We start from the raw sequence: 12,246 nt of genomic DNA on the forward strand, positions 1-12,246 counted from the left end.
ACTCTCTCTCTCTCTCTCTCTCTCTCTCTCTCTCTCTCTCTCTCTCTCTCTTCCTGACAGCCCCCATCTTTCATTCACCGGGGCCATATGCCACACTGATGTCTCAGAGAACTACTACAGCTGCAACATCTGCTACACACACACACACACACACACACACACACACACAGAGAGTTTGTGGCTTGGAGCAGGTAGTTAGTTGGAGAGAGAGAAGTGCTATACCTGCAGCATCTGCTATAGGCCCAGCATGATACAGGAATGTGAGGGGGAGCTGCTTATAGGCTGTATGATGAAGGGCTGCAAAAGATACATTTAATGAGAAAGTGTGTGAGTGTGAGAGAGAGAGAGAGAATGAGAGGAAGAAAGAGAGAGAGAAGTAGCCTTGAAGTAAGTGTTATTTTGCCTCTCATTCAGTTCTCTTGGCTGCAGGTGCAGCTGTTATGACACTTAGTAATCTTTACAAGCCCAGAGTTGTTATTGTCCTTTTTCTAAATATAGGAATTACAAAATTTAGACCAGAGACTGTAGAAACATGGACGCTGTGGTTCCATTCCAGAGACCAGAGGCCTCAGTTGGTAGATCCGCCCCTCCCCCTCAATTCTCCCAGACCAAGCGTGTCTCAGACCGCCTTCACTAAGCTTACAGTGCATAAGCAAAGTGGATTTCCCCCCTGGATTCCCAGTTTGTCCTGTAAGAGTGCAGTTCATGAGATGTCAGCTACTCCATGTAATGAACAGAAAGGGACTGATGGAAGTCCTGCAGACGATCTCTTCCAGCCAAGGCTGTCAATCATGTCATTTCTAAGTGCCTTCTTACTATAGGGCAGAGTAACACTTTAAACACTGATTTCTGGGGGAAAATAGCTGTTTGAATTGGACACTGGAGATATTAAGACAGTCTAGAAGAGAACTATGAGATGGAAAATGGGGTGTTTTGTCGTACTGCAACCAGCCAGCAGAGGCGATAGATCTGTTGGTGCTTCACCTTTGAGAGACCGTAACATTAGAACCACCTGTCTCCCATGTGCTGCCACAACAGAGCTGACCATTCGAGGCATGGACTCTACAAGGCCCCAGTGTTAGTTGGCACCAAGACTTATGTTGGCAGCAGCTTCTTTAAGTCCTGTGACTTGGGGCCTCCATGGATTGCATTAATGAGCCTTAGGTGCCTATGACCCTGTTGCCGGGTCACCGGTTGTCCTTTCTTGGAGCACACTTGGTAGGTATTGACTACTGAATACCAGAAAAACTCCTCACTGAGAAACCAGGCTGCCTCAGGCTAACCTTCACTATTCCACCGACACTATCCCATTCTAAATCCCTAATATTATACTTTTCTAATGGGTAATGGGAACACTACTGCACCATGTTGAACTCAGTAATGGATAAATGAATGAATCTCTGCATCCTCAGTGGGTGGAATATTAGGAAAGAGGCTAAATGGAAAACGCTCCACTGTAGGAACACCAGGGATGGTGTGGTGAAGGGTACAGCGCTCCCTAGTTCCTCTACTCCGATTCGTTCGTTTCTGTTCTTCAGCTTTTTGAGCGCGCCCGTTTGAACTGGGCCTCAGAGCCTCCTAGCGATCAGCTTCTCTGTCTCTCTGATCTTCATTCCGGGGAAAAGAAACAGATGATTTGAGAGAAAAAAAAGAAAGAAAAGAAAACGTTCCAAATGCTTCTACAGGTTTAATGTGATGCGAGTCTGCTGATGGTCCCAGAGAGAGAAAGAGCGTGAGAGGGGGAGAGATGCGGGTTGGTGTTTGTGGTCCGAGCCAGACTTCGAACAGCTTGAGTGGAAATGATGCGTAAAAGTTCCCTCTGTGTGTGTAGACTGAATAAGAATGGCTTTTCCAACACATCAGCAATGCCTAGAATATCAGCATCCTGCCTTGTCTCTCTCTCTCTCTCTCTCTATATATATATATATATATATATATAACTTACTCAATCTCTCACAGTGTCTTCCAGTCTCTCGCTTTCTGGTACTACAGGTCATTGGTAGGTCGAGCTGATGATTCTGTCTTCTGTAGATCAGTCTCTTTAAGGCTCTTGGATGGAAATTTTGTCCCAAATTTTTATCCCACATTTTCCCTCTTTCAGTTTTGCATTTTGTGGTGGATCAATTGTACAAAAAGTACAATTTTGTTTCAACAAGGACATCCGTCCCACCATCCCTTTGTTTAGTTGAGTTATTGTGTGGATTCTTGGTTATTGTGGGAAAAACGGACAACCAGGAGCATCTGGAAAAGTGTAAAAGCTTAGATTTAGACGCTACAGATGTTCTCTGAATTTTCCATATCTACTCTCCATGGATAAGATGGAAAAGTTTGTCCAATACTAGGCTTAATCCCTGTCTGGGAAAGTAGCGGGAAAGCTAAGCTTTGGAGCAGTTGAAGCAAAATGCTGGGGAGGATTTTTTTTTTTGGACCTGGACCTGATTATTCATCTTTTTCCATCATCTGAGAAAATCTAGTACAAGACTAGGCTGAAGCAGCCCAAAAGTGTGTCACAGGCAAAACACAAGCACTGCTGAGATGATTGTAAACAAGTCCAAGACTTTTTGACAGAGTTGCAGGTGTTTACAGCCAGTTTAAAGTTTCAAATTAAGGGGAAAACTCTGTATCGATGCTTTCAGATGCTATCAGACAGGTGTGCTGCATGATACAGTTCCACACATAACATCCTACCATGTTCTGCGAGCAGGCCCAGCTGACCTGGATTTTGGATCAACATGACGGGGAGGAAAAGATCTCACAGGGTCTGACGGTTTGAGAAGTGTGACAGCAAAGTAGATCATATGCTGTGGTCTTTGGTCACCAGATCATTTTTTTTTCATCCCTCTTGTACTGTTATAGTAACTATGACTGGGGTGCACTGAAGCTGTTCTGGTGACTGTTCTGTGTTCTCTGTAGAAGATGTGGACAAAACATGTAATTCAACAAGACTACCACTCAGAAAGGCCTCCTTTTGCTCTCAGAACAGCCTCGGTTCTCCATGGCATAGATTCCAGATGACGGAATCTCCTGTTCTATCAAGTCTGGGACTGGAAGCCTGCAAAGACTATGGATGAACACATTCATGAACTCATTGCCATGCTTATGATACCAATTTGAGACGACTCTTGCTTTAACATGGTGCCTTGTTATACTGGAAGTCACTGTTCTGTCACTAGCCTGGAGTGTGGATGCTAGGCAGGTTGGGTTTGATGCTGTTTACGGATTGACGCTGTTGGTACCAAAGTCTGACTCTACCATCCGTCTGCCTCAGCAGAAATCAAGATACATCAGACCAGGCTACGTTTTTCCAGTCCTCAACTGTCTAGTTTTGGTGGTCGGTGCCCGCTGCAGCCTCAGCTATTTGTGCTTGGCCCACAGAAATCCCATGAGATCAGCAGATCAACAGTCATGCCAAGCTCCAAATCAAAGAGGTCATATTTGCTCCTCATTCTGATGGCTGATGTGAACGTTACCTGAAGCTGCTGGATCTGCATGATTTTATGCGCTGCACTGCTGCCACACAATTGGCTGAGTAGGTGTGTACAGGTCTTTCTAATAAATTGCTCAGTGAGTGTATATAAGGCACTTGTTTGACCCCGCATCCTGACATCGTATAAAACCCCTAGCACCTGTGTGTTAGTTATTCGGCGAAGGGCTGCTCATGCATTACAAGCAGATGCTTGTGCAAGGTGTTAGTGATTAGGTACACACATCAGTAAGTTGTGCTTGTTTGTGTTTGTTTGCTTTTCGAAGCCCTCATTACTTTGGATAGAGTGAAAAAGCATCTTCTGAAGAGGCTAATTTGGTTAATTCTGTAGTGTGTGCCTGTTTACACATACATATATATATATTTATGTGTGTGTGTGTGTGTGTGTGTGTGTGTATATATATATATATATATATATATATATATATTTGTGTGTTTGTGTTTGATGCAAGTGCTGTTTGTTCAGCTAAACGAAACAGTAAAGGAATAAATACCAGCTCTCCCCCGACTTAATGAACTTATTGGATTTGATTTGTGTTCTTTCTTTTGGCACTATTTCACGCTTGGCCACTCGCTCCACATCTATAAACAAAGCGCACAAACAGACGCCCCGGAAAGGCCGCTCGCATGGATCCATTAATGAATGAATAAAGTAGAGGGAGTCTAATGCAGAGTTTATGAGGTGCTTTTCTTCCGCGCAGAACGCAGGGCTTTTATTACAGTAGCTCACGGCAAAGTGGTCCATGTGTCGGTGTGCTCTGGCGGCGGAAAGAGAGGGAGGCGTCTGGAGCTTTAACACAATAACGGGCTGGCAGGAAGGATCGGAGGGGTTACGCTCGTACTGACGCATCGTTTAAACTGGAAGCCCTCCGGCCTTGATTTCCCAGACACAGATTAGCTTTAGATTCTGAACGCATTACGCTGTCAGTGAGGAATCTCCATAGGCAGATGCTTGTAGCCTAGAACTAGGTATCTTCTCCTCCTGCAGGGAGACGTTCATGAAGGTTAACTTAACCACTTTTAACTTTTGTCGTCAGTCTTTGGCAGTTTAAACACTCCATCAGCGCTGCTGTGTCTGAGCCACTCGTACCAGCGAAACACACACACCCTAACACCACCATGTCAGTGTCACTGCAGTGCTGAGAATGATCCACCACCCAAGTACTACCTGCTCTGGGGTGGTCCTCTGGGGTCCTGAGCGTTGAAGTTCAGGGTGAAAGGAGACTCATGTTAGGGTGTGTACATTTTTGCCATTCCTCCCGTCCTGTCCTTCGCCCTCCCTATATCCTCACTGCTCCCTACTCGTCCACAATTTACTAATGAGCGAGTGATGAATGTGTGCACGTGTGTCCCCGTGAGTGAGTGTGTGCATGTGTGTGTGTGCATCACAGCCTGTTTCCCACAGCTGCTTTCATTAATCACACTGCAGGGGGGAGCTGAGTTGACTGACCACACATGCATGCGTGTGCATACACACACACACGGACGGACAGAGTGTGTGTGTATATGCTTAACATTCATTACACTCTCATTAGATCCTTATCATATGCTTATTTCAGATATTTATATTTTAGGGCTGTCCAAATAAAGTCAGTAATAATGTATTAGTGCAGTCAGCTGTTGATATTGGTATTTTTTTAAATGCCCTGAAGCCCAGCTGCCTGTGTTGTATATTAGTGTAATAGAATCTGTGACTGTAGGCCTTTATATTGTAACTTGATTAAATGCAGTAAGGTCAGCAGATCACGCTGGACTGTGCTAAAGGGAGTTCTATGGATATGGAAATCAATAAGGAGCAAATTAACAAAAGTAGCAACAAAGTGGAGCTCCAATTTTTCCATTGTAACAAGAATCTACGAGCTGTATGAATGAGAGCGAGAGCGCTAGAAATCTAGAGAGTAAGTATAGCAGATATACATTGACGTTACGTTCCTGCTGGAACATGCCCCCTCTAGTCAGACTAAGCCAAACATTCTGCAGCATGTTTGCGTTTATTAGGGCGATTATCTGCTCAGGTTAAAGGCAGTTGGACCCAACTGCGACCCATCCAAGTTACCTGGGAATCAATGATTCATGTGTAGCCAGGAACATCCAGCTGAGGCTCAAATCACTGTTTATAAATAAAGAAATTTGTACCATCCGGTTCTGATTCTGTCCTTTTCTCTGCCATGTTAAAAGGTTGAAGGTCGCCTTAACTCTGGTATTGAAATCATCTCCAAACTTCTCACTAAAAATTAGGGGGACTTAAGTGGGGGTTCATGTGCTACTTTCAAGTCAGGAAATTTACCATAATAATTTACCAGCAATTTTTTTTGGAAAAGTTTTGGTAGTGGGGGAAAAGGCAGAAACCACTGGTGGTTCTGAGTAGTTTAAGAGAATAATAATTAAAAAAAACATATATACACACCCAATCTGGCAACCCTGATTGATTCCTGGTGCTTTCTGGTTGTGTCAGTGATGAGCACTACTTTCTGCCTATGCTAAGCTTAACACCGTGGTGCCGAGTGGTGTCCTCCTTGCAGTCTAAGCAAGTAAATGTCCTGCTGTAACAAAGTAAATGTAAATGTAGGCTGTAACGATGATAGTAGCACTGAAGTATAACCAGAAACACTGTTGAACCCATAAAAATGCATAAACAGGAGAATGTCATCATCATGAAACAAACCAATGTCTGAGGTAGTCCTACAATAGAGCAGGAAGTGGACTGCAGGAGATTATACAGTCCAAACAAGACCAGCTTAACCTGTATATTTTGCTCTGCCTGGGTTTCGGTTTACTAGTGTGGCTAATCCTAGACAACAGATGGATATAAAGTTATATTTAGCTACATTCGAAGGCCGAAAACAAGCACGACATGCAACAAGAACATACTATATCTTCTAGAAACAGTCTTGACCACAGAATGCCTCTAAAATGGCACTTAACCCAAAATCAAGTTTTATATGAGCTGTTAAAGGCAGGTTGCCAGAAACTGCTGGCTTTTTTGCTCTCAATACACACGTCAGTCTCTTCCTGCCGATGTAATGCTACTCAGAATGCAGTACTCTTGACATTGGAAGGACTTTCATTTCTGCATAATTGGAGGTTATCAAAGCTTTTTCGAAGGCAGCATTATTTGCTGTACTTTACGCAGCTTATTCCTCCTTTAAGAAATGTGACTTTGCTCAATGTTAAATGCTCACAGAGGCCTGAGTACAGCCCAAAGAAAACTGAGCCAAAATGCTCTTTTCCTGTCCCTGCCCATTCTGCAAACCCATACTGACAGACAGACATCTGTTCTTGGATACAGCTAATAAACTTGTTGTTAGTTTGTTCGTTTATTTATTTATTTCTTACAGCAGAATAATTTCTTCCAATTTTTAAAAATGAACGGTGTAATGTTTTCGAACCTGGGCAGCGTTTCATTACGCAGAGGCCACCCATACCTTGTTTGTTATTTAAAACTCTCAGATTAGAAGGAGCCACATAATAAGATGAAATGGAGAAATACAATACACACCCCTTCTTTGTCATCCATCTTCTCTCTGTCTATTTTTTTTTAAAGCCTCTGATCCTTTTACTCCTTTTAACAAATACTTCTCTCTCTCTCACACTCTCTCTCTCTTCCCCGAGGTGAACATTTAGTCCTCCATTAAGGGCATACAAGGGTCCTTGACATTTAATTTCCTGTTTGCAGTGCACTTTTCCCCTCTGCCTGTGTACCACTCTCTACTCTACTGGGCGCTCCTTTCTTCTGCGTCTGTGTGTCGGTACATTACACTCTATGCATGTGTGTTTGTTTTTTCCAGTACAAGTTGTGTACGCTCTGTGTCGCTCATCTGTTTGTGGTTTTGCGGACCGCCTGGTAATGGTGTCCATAGTTGGTCGTAAAGTCAAAAGTTGTTTTTTTTTTTGTTGTTGTTTTTGTTTTTGTTTTTTTCAACCAGTCAAAACGTTTGGTATCTGATAGTTATCTGAGAGATGATGGGCTAACATTGCTAACAGACACTGAATATAGACTGTTACCAATCTCATTTCTGTTAAAAAAAAAAAAAAAAAAAAAAAAAACTCCTCCAGATCTTCATGTGTTTCATGCGGATAAATCAGAGTGGTTTAGAATATGGATTAGTTCATAGTTTAATATGGCAGAAATAATGAGTACTACTAGCTCTTATTATGTGAAGACTAAATGGCTCTGGGATACACTAATCTGAAGGTAAAACACATACAATTAAGTCTAGCAAAAGAAATTGATGATACGACCAACACCCTGACCTCACTCTGAATATGCTGAATGCAATACTTCCTACTGCACAGTAGAGACAGTTACTCCAACAAAAGCAGGCTAAACACGAATGGTACGAATGGGCGTGGCTAAACGGAGATAAGGTTAAATTGGTGGAGATCCGTCAATAGGTGGATTCTTGTGACGTCAGAGAAACCGTGGCTTCCTTTTTTCCATATGAGATGATATTAGCCAGTATTATCAGTTACCATTGCTGGTATCGTTGACCTTTTGGGTCTGGACCTAGTGTGCGGTTATAACCCTTGATTATGGGATGCTGCAAAACTAGCCGCTAGTGTGTTTTTTGGATAGCCAGGAGCCGTGGGATCTAATTACAGATGAGTAAATTAAAAACAAATAAACAAACAACCACTGGCATCTGTTGTCGCCACAAGCCGCATATGAAAATGCATGGGCTGGCACAACAAGCCGCATATGAAATCGTTCAGAAGTTCCGAACTTCTTTTTACCTGCACCTGGTGGACATGTCGGTTCACCAGTGTGAGCACATGCTTGATATTTGTATTCCGAGTGTGTACATGTGCACATGAGGTCTGTATTTTCTGTGTCTGTGCACATGTTTGTGTGTGTGTTTGTGTGTATGTGTGTGTGCATGCCCTGTAGAGAGATAAATGAATGTGCTTACTGTCTACAGGAACAGGTGGCAAAGTCAGCATGGTGGCCCTCCACGCATGCTTGCGCACACACATACTCGTACACACTCACTCTCTCTTGCTGCAACCAAATGAAAGCAATTTGTGTAAATTAAGACATAACTGGATGTCTGCCCTTGTTCGACACTCTAGTGTCCCTCCTGAGCACCTGTAGTTAACGGTCTCGAGTCACTTCAGAACACGGTTGTCATTTTGACTGAAATGCGTTCTTCTAAATGCATGAATTAACATCTGCCTCGCTGTCCCTGCTGGAGCTCGGAGACAGCCTTCATCTAACAGAATGCTTATGTGAATTGTTTACCAGTACAGCGCTGAGGACATGTCCCTACGTTCTCGAGTCTCAGTTCCACTCTTAAAAATAAAGGTGCTTTACAACAGCCGCTTTTGGTTCTAGAAAGAACCATCTTTGTGAGATGTGAGAAAGTTGGGGCCGATTTATGCTTCTACATGGAGTCAACGCAAGTGTGAAGAAGTGTCTGCATCGCTCTGGAGCAGAAGCACTAGGCTGGCGAAGGGGGTTCTTAATACCATTGTGTCGACTCTCTCAGCATATTACAACTGACTGTGACCGAAACTGAGTGGATTATGTTGGAGTTGGAGGAGATGGTCCATGTGCCATTGAACCGAGGCAGAAGTAGGGTTCATTCTCTGCGCTCATCCTGCCACTGGGAGACCTGGATGAGGAAATGCAGGTAGATGTGGTGATTTGGTTCTTTGTGTGTAACCAATGTATCTCACGTCGGTGTTCACGCGATCCATGACAAATGTGCTGCAATGCGTAGTTACGTGTCTGGGGAGGTCCGCGCCAGGCTACGCTGTAAGGTACGACGTAGATTTCACAAACAAGCATATATTGATCTTCAAGAAACTAAGTTCTAAAGAACCATCATTTCATGTAAGGCCAATTAAGAGTTCTATATCATCTTGCTGAACAGGAGTCAGTCAGTAGTGCCAGGCCCTCCCGTCCAATGTCAGTGTTTCCACAAACACACTCCGAAATCTTGTAGAAAGCTTTCACAGAAAAGACCAACTCTGTATTAATGCCTATGGCACAGTGCGTTGTTTATCTGTTTGTTTGTATTCGTTTTAATGCTGGTAGGTTTTGAACAAACAAACACCTACTGCCCAGATAAATAGCTATGCATGTTATTATCTATGTCTACGTCTGTACAGTGCTGATAAATGGGACAATTTTGTTGTCTAATTTTTGTAATTACAGCTGATAACTACTGCCGCTAACTTGGTTTGTCGTTCTTACTCATACATGTACTGTTGGACATATAGCCACACTCTGACGGTGCTGGAAAAACTCATTCCACTACTCCTTGTAGCCTCTAATGATCTTCTACAGAACTTTCATGTATAGATTCTGTACCTGTATGGACTGATAAATTCAGCATTAGTCTCATTACTATCATTTCAGTAACAGTGCAGGTTATTGATGCTGTAACTTGTGGGTGTTGATTTTGTGTGCCGTGTACAGGTGAGCGTGGTGCAGGACTCTGTGAACATCTCTGGGCAGAACACTATGAACATGGTGAAGGTTCCGGACTGCAGACTGGCTGATGAGCTGGGCGGACTGTGGGAACACTCTCGCTTCACCGACTGCTCGCTCTGCGTAGCTGGACAGGAGTTCCAAGCACACAAGGCCATCCTGGCAGGTAAGTCATACACACACACAGTATCCATGCTGCTTGGCCTATGCAGTCATTTGATTAGAATTTGATTTGATGTTTAATACAAAACAGCTGTCTTGATTGGATACATTTTTCGATACAGAGTCTGAAAACATGCATTATATTATAATGTTGTTGTATCATTTAATTCAGTAATTATTAGACCATTCAGCAGTATAGAAGGTACAGTATTCATGTTGTATAATTTTTTTTTTCTAGACGCTCTACATTAGTGCTGTATTTCTCCATGTGTTGGGATCATGCAAGATGTGGACCATTTGTGGGGCTAGCTTATGAACCACTGATTTATATAGTAAATTAATGCGTTCCATTTACTTTGGAAGATGGATGTTAATGCTGGTAATGATATCACACCCAAGTTGACAGCTCCAGTTAAACATCATGATAAATCTGCTATTTTAAAACATTTACAACAGCATAATATAATAATATAATTTTGTTCTAGGATATCATTATTAGCAGGATATCATTTTATATATATATATATATATATATATATATATATATATATATATATATATATATATATATACACACACACACACACACACACGTTATTGCTAGTAATGCTAACCTGGGACAATGATAACAACAATATCCTAGAACAAAACAAAATAATTTATTTTTAAATTATTTATTATTTATTTATTTATTATTATTAATTATTTATTTATTATTATTAATTATTTATTTATTATTATTATTATATAAATAAAAAATACAAAAACAATTTTTTAAAAATACATATTTTATTTATTTATTTACAATAAAATATAACGTGAGCAAACATTCTGAAAACTGTATTCTACTTCAAAACGTTTCCAAAAAACACTTGACTAAGACTTTGGAGTTTGGAGTACAACAACTGGTTTGACAATCCTTTACCTGCGTAAAGTTTGAATATTAATATAAATATGTCCGACTTTGTTGTTCCAGTGGAAACATCTTAATTAGCTCAAAGCTAACACACTAGTCACAAGTTAACAGAAAAGTCGCAATGCAGCTATAGAATATAATACATTATGATATAATGTGATACATTGCATTGTTAAATCTCTTCTTTGTCCTCCATAGTAACCATACTGAATACTGTACACTGGTAGTATATGTTTTTTGTCGTTTATTTATTTAGTGGACTGTACTCATTAAAAGAACTTGAAACCCATTCACTCTAAACACAATAGAATAGCTAGTGGGTAGATGATCAAGCGCCGTTCCACTGGCTTTATTTTAATAAAGTATGTTCTGTACTAAGTACAGGGAAATTACTACTGGTGATGATGAAGATACGCTATACACTACAGATGCAACACACAGAGATTAGGTCCACACTCGAGTATTATTCCTTTAATGGGTATTTACTCTGACCCACTCCTATATCCCTGCAGCACAGTGGAGTGAAGTAGACGAGCAGGTTTCATAATTCTACTTCATTTAGAAGAAATCACTGCCGTCCATTCTCCATCCCTCCCTCCGTCTCCCAGTCTGTCGCTCGCTCGAGTTCTGTCCCAGCTGAGGCAGGGTTCCTCGTTATCTCGCCGTATCAGCCTGTGGCTCCCTAATTGCTGAGGAGACGGGCGAACAGGGCAAGCTGATTGGCCGAGAGTGGCTGGTGTGATTAGTGCAGTCGTTGCAGTTATAGGATGTGTTAGACTTCACCTGGCATTCTGAAACTGTCAGAGTTAAGCCATGTAGATCTGAAGCTGTATCCGTTCTCACTCTGAGGAGGGTGCGCTCATGTAGGACTGGACTAAGGCTGGCAAATGCTGTCTTGAGGCTTGGAGTGGACTGACCTTAGCCTTAGTGCTCTTTTGCACGTTTTTGTACGATGTGATGACACATGAACAGTGGACAATACTCTACATTTTGCCGTCAGAGGCGGAGACTCTCCACTGGTTGGAATATGAATGGGGTGGCTTGTAATGCTCAACATGGTGACTGTATTACAGGAAACTGAGCTGCACAGTATGAGCTGCATTTATCATCAACACAGTACTAATGTTCAAGGTGCCCTTGAATGTTTTTTAAATGGATGCAAATGAAACTATAACCAGTTATGTGCGTTTTGACTCGTGCTGGGAGCATTATGGACATATCTCCATATCTTAGATGATCCAAATGAGTTTC

At 42.0% G+C, this 12,246-nt stretch overlaps 1 protein-coding gene across 5 annotated transcripts in view; it reads left to right on the forward strand.

The window, feature by feature from the left end:
- Positions 1-12,246, forward strand: part of spop (speckle type BTB/POZ protein) — a 112,345-nt gene that overhangs the window by 81,049 nt on the left and 19,050 nt on the right. For all 5 annotated transcript variants that reach the window (XM_072694405.1, XM_072694402.1, XM_072694403.1 and 2 more), the window contains one exon: positions 9,906-10,083. In XM_072694405.1, coding sequence (XP_072550506.1) covers positions 9,906-10,083 — 178 coding nt within the window. The remainder of the gene's footprint in view (positions 1-9,905; positions 10,084-12,246) is intronic.

The sequence above is a fragment of the Salminus brasiliensis genome, chromosome 12, assembly GCF_030463535.1.
Source record: "Salminus brasiliensis chromosome 12, fSalBra1.hap2, whole genome shotgun sequence".
Classification (NCBI taxonomy): domain Eukaryota; kingdom Metazoa; phylum Chordata; class Actinopteri; order Characiformes; family Bryconidae; genus Salminus; species Salminus brasiliensis.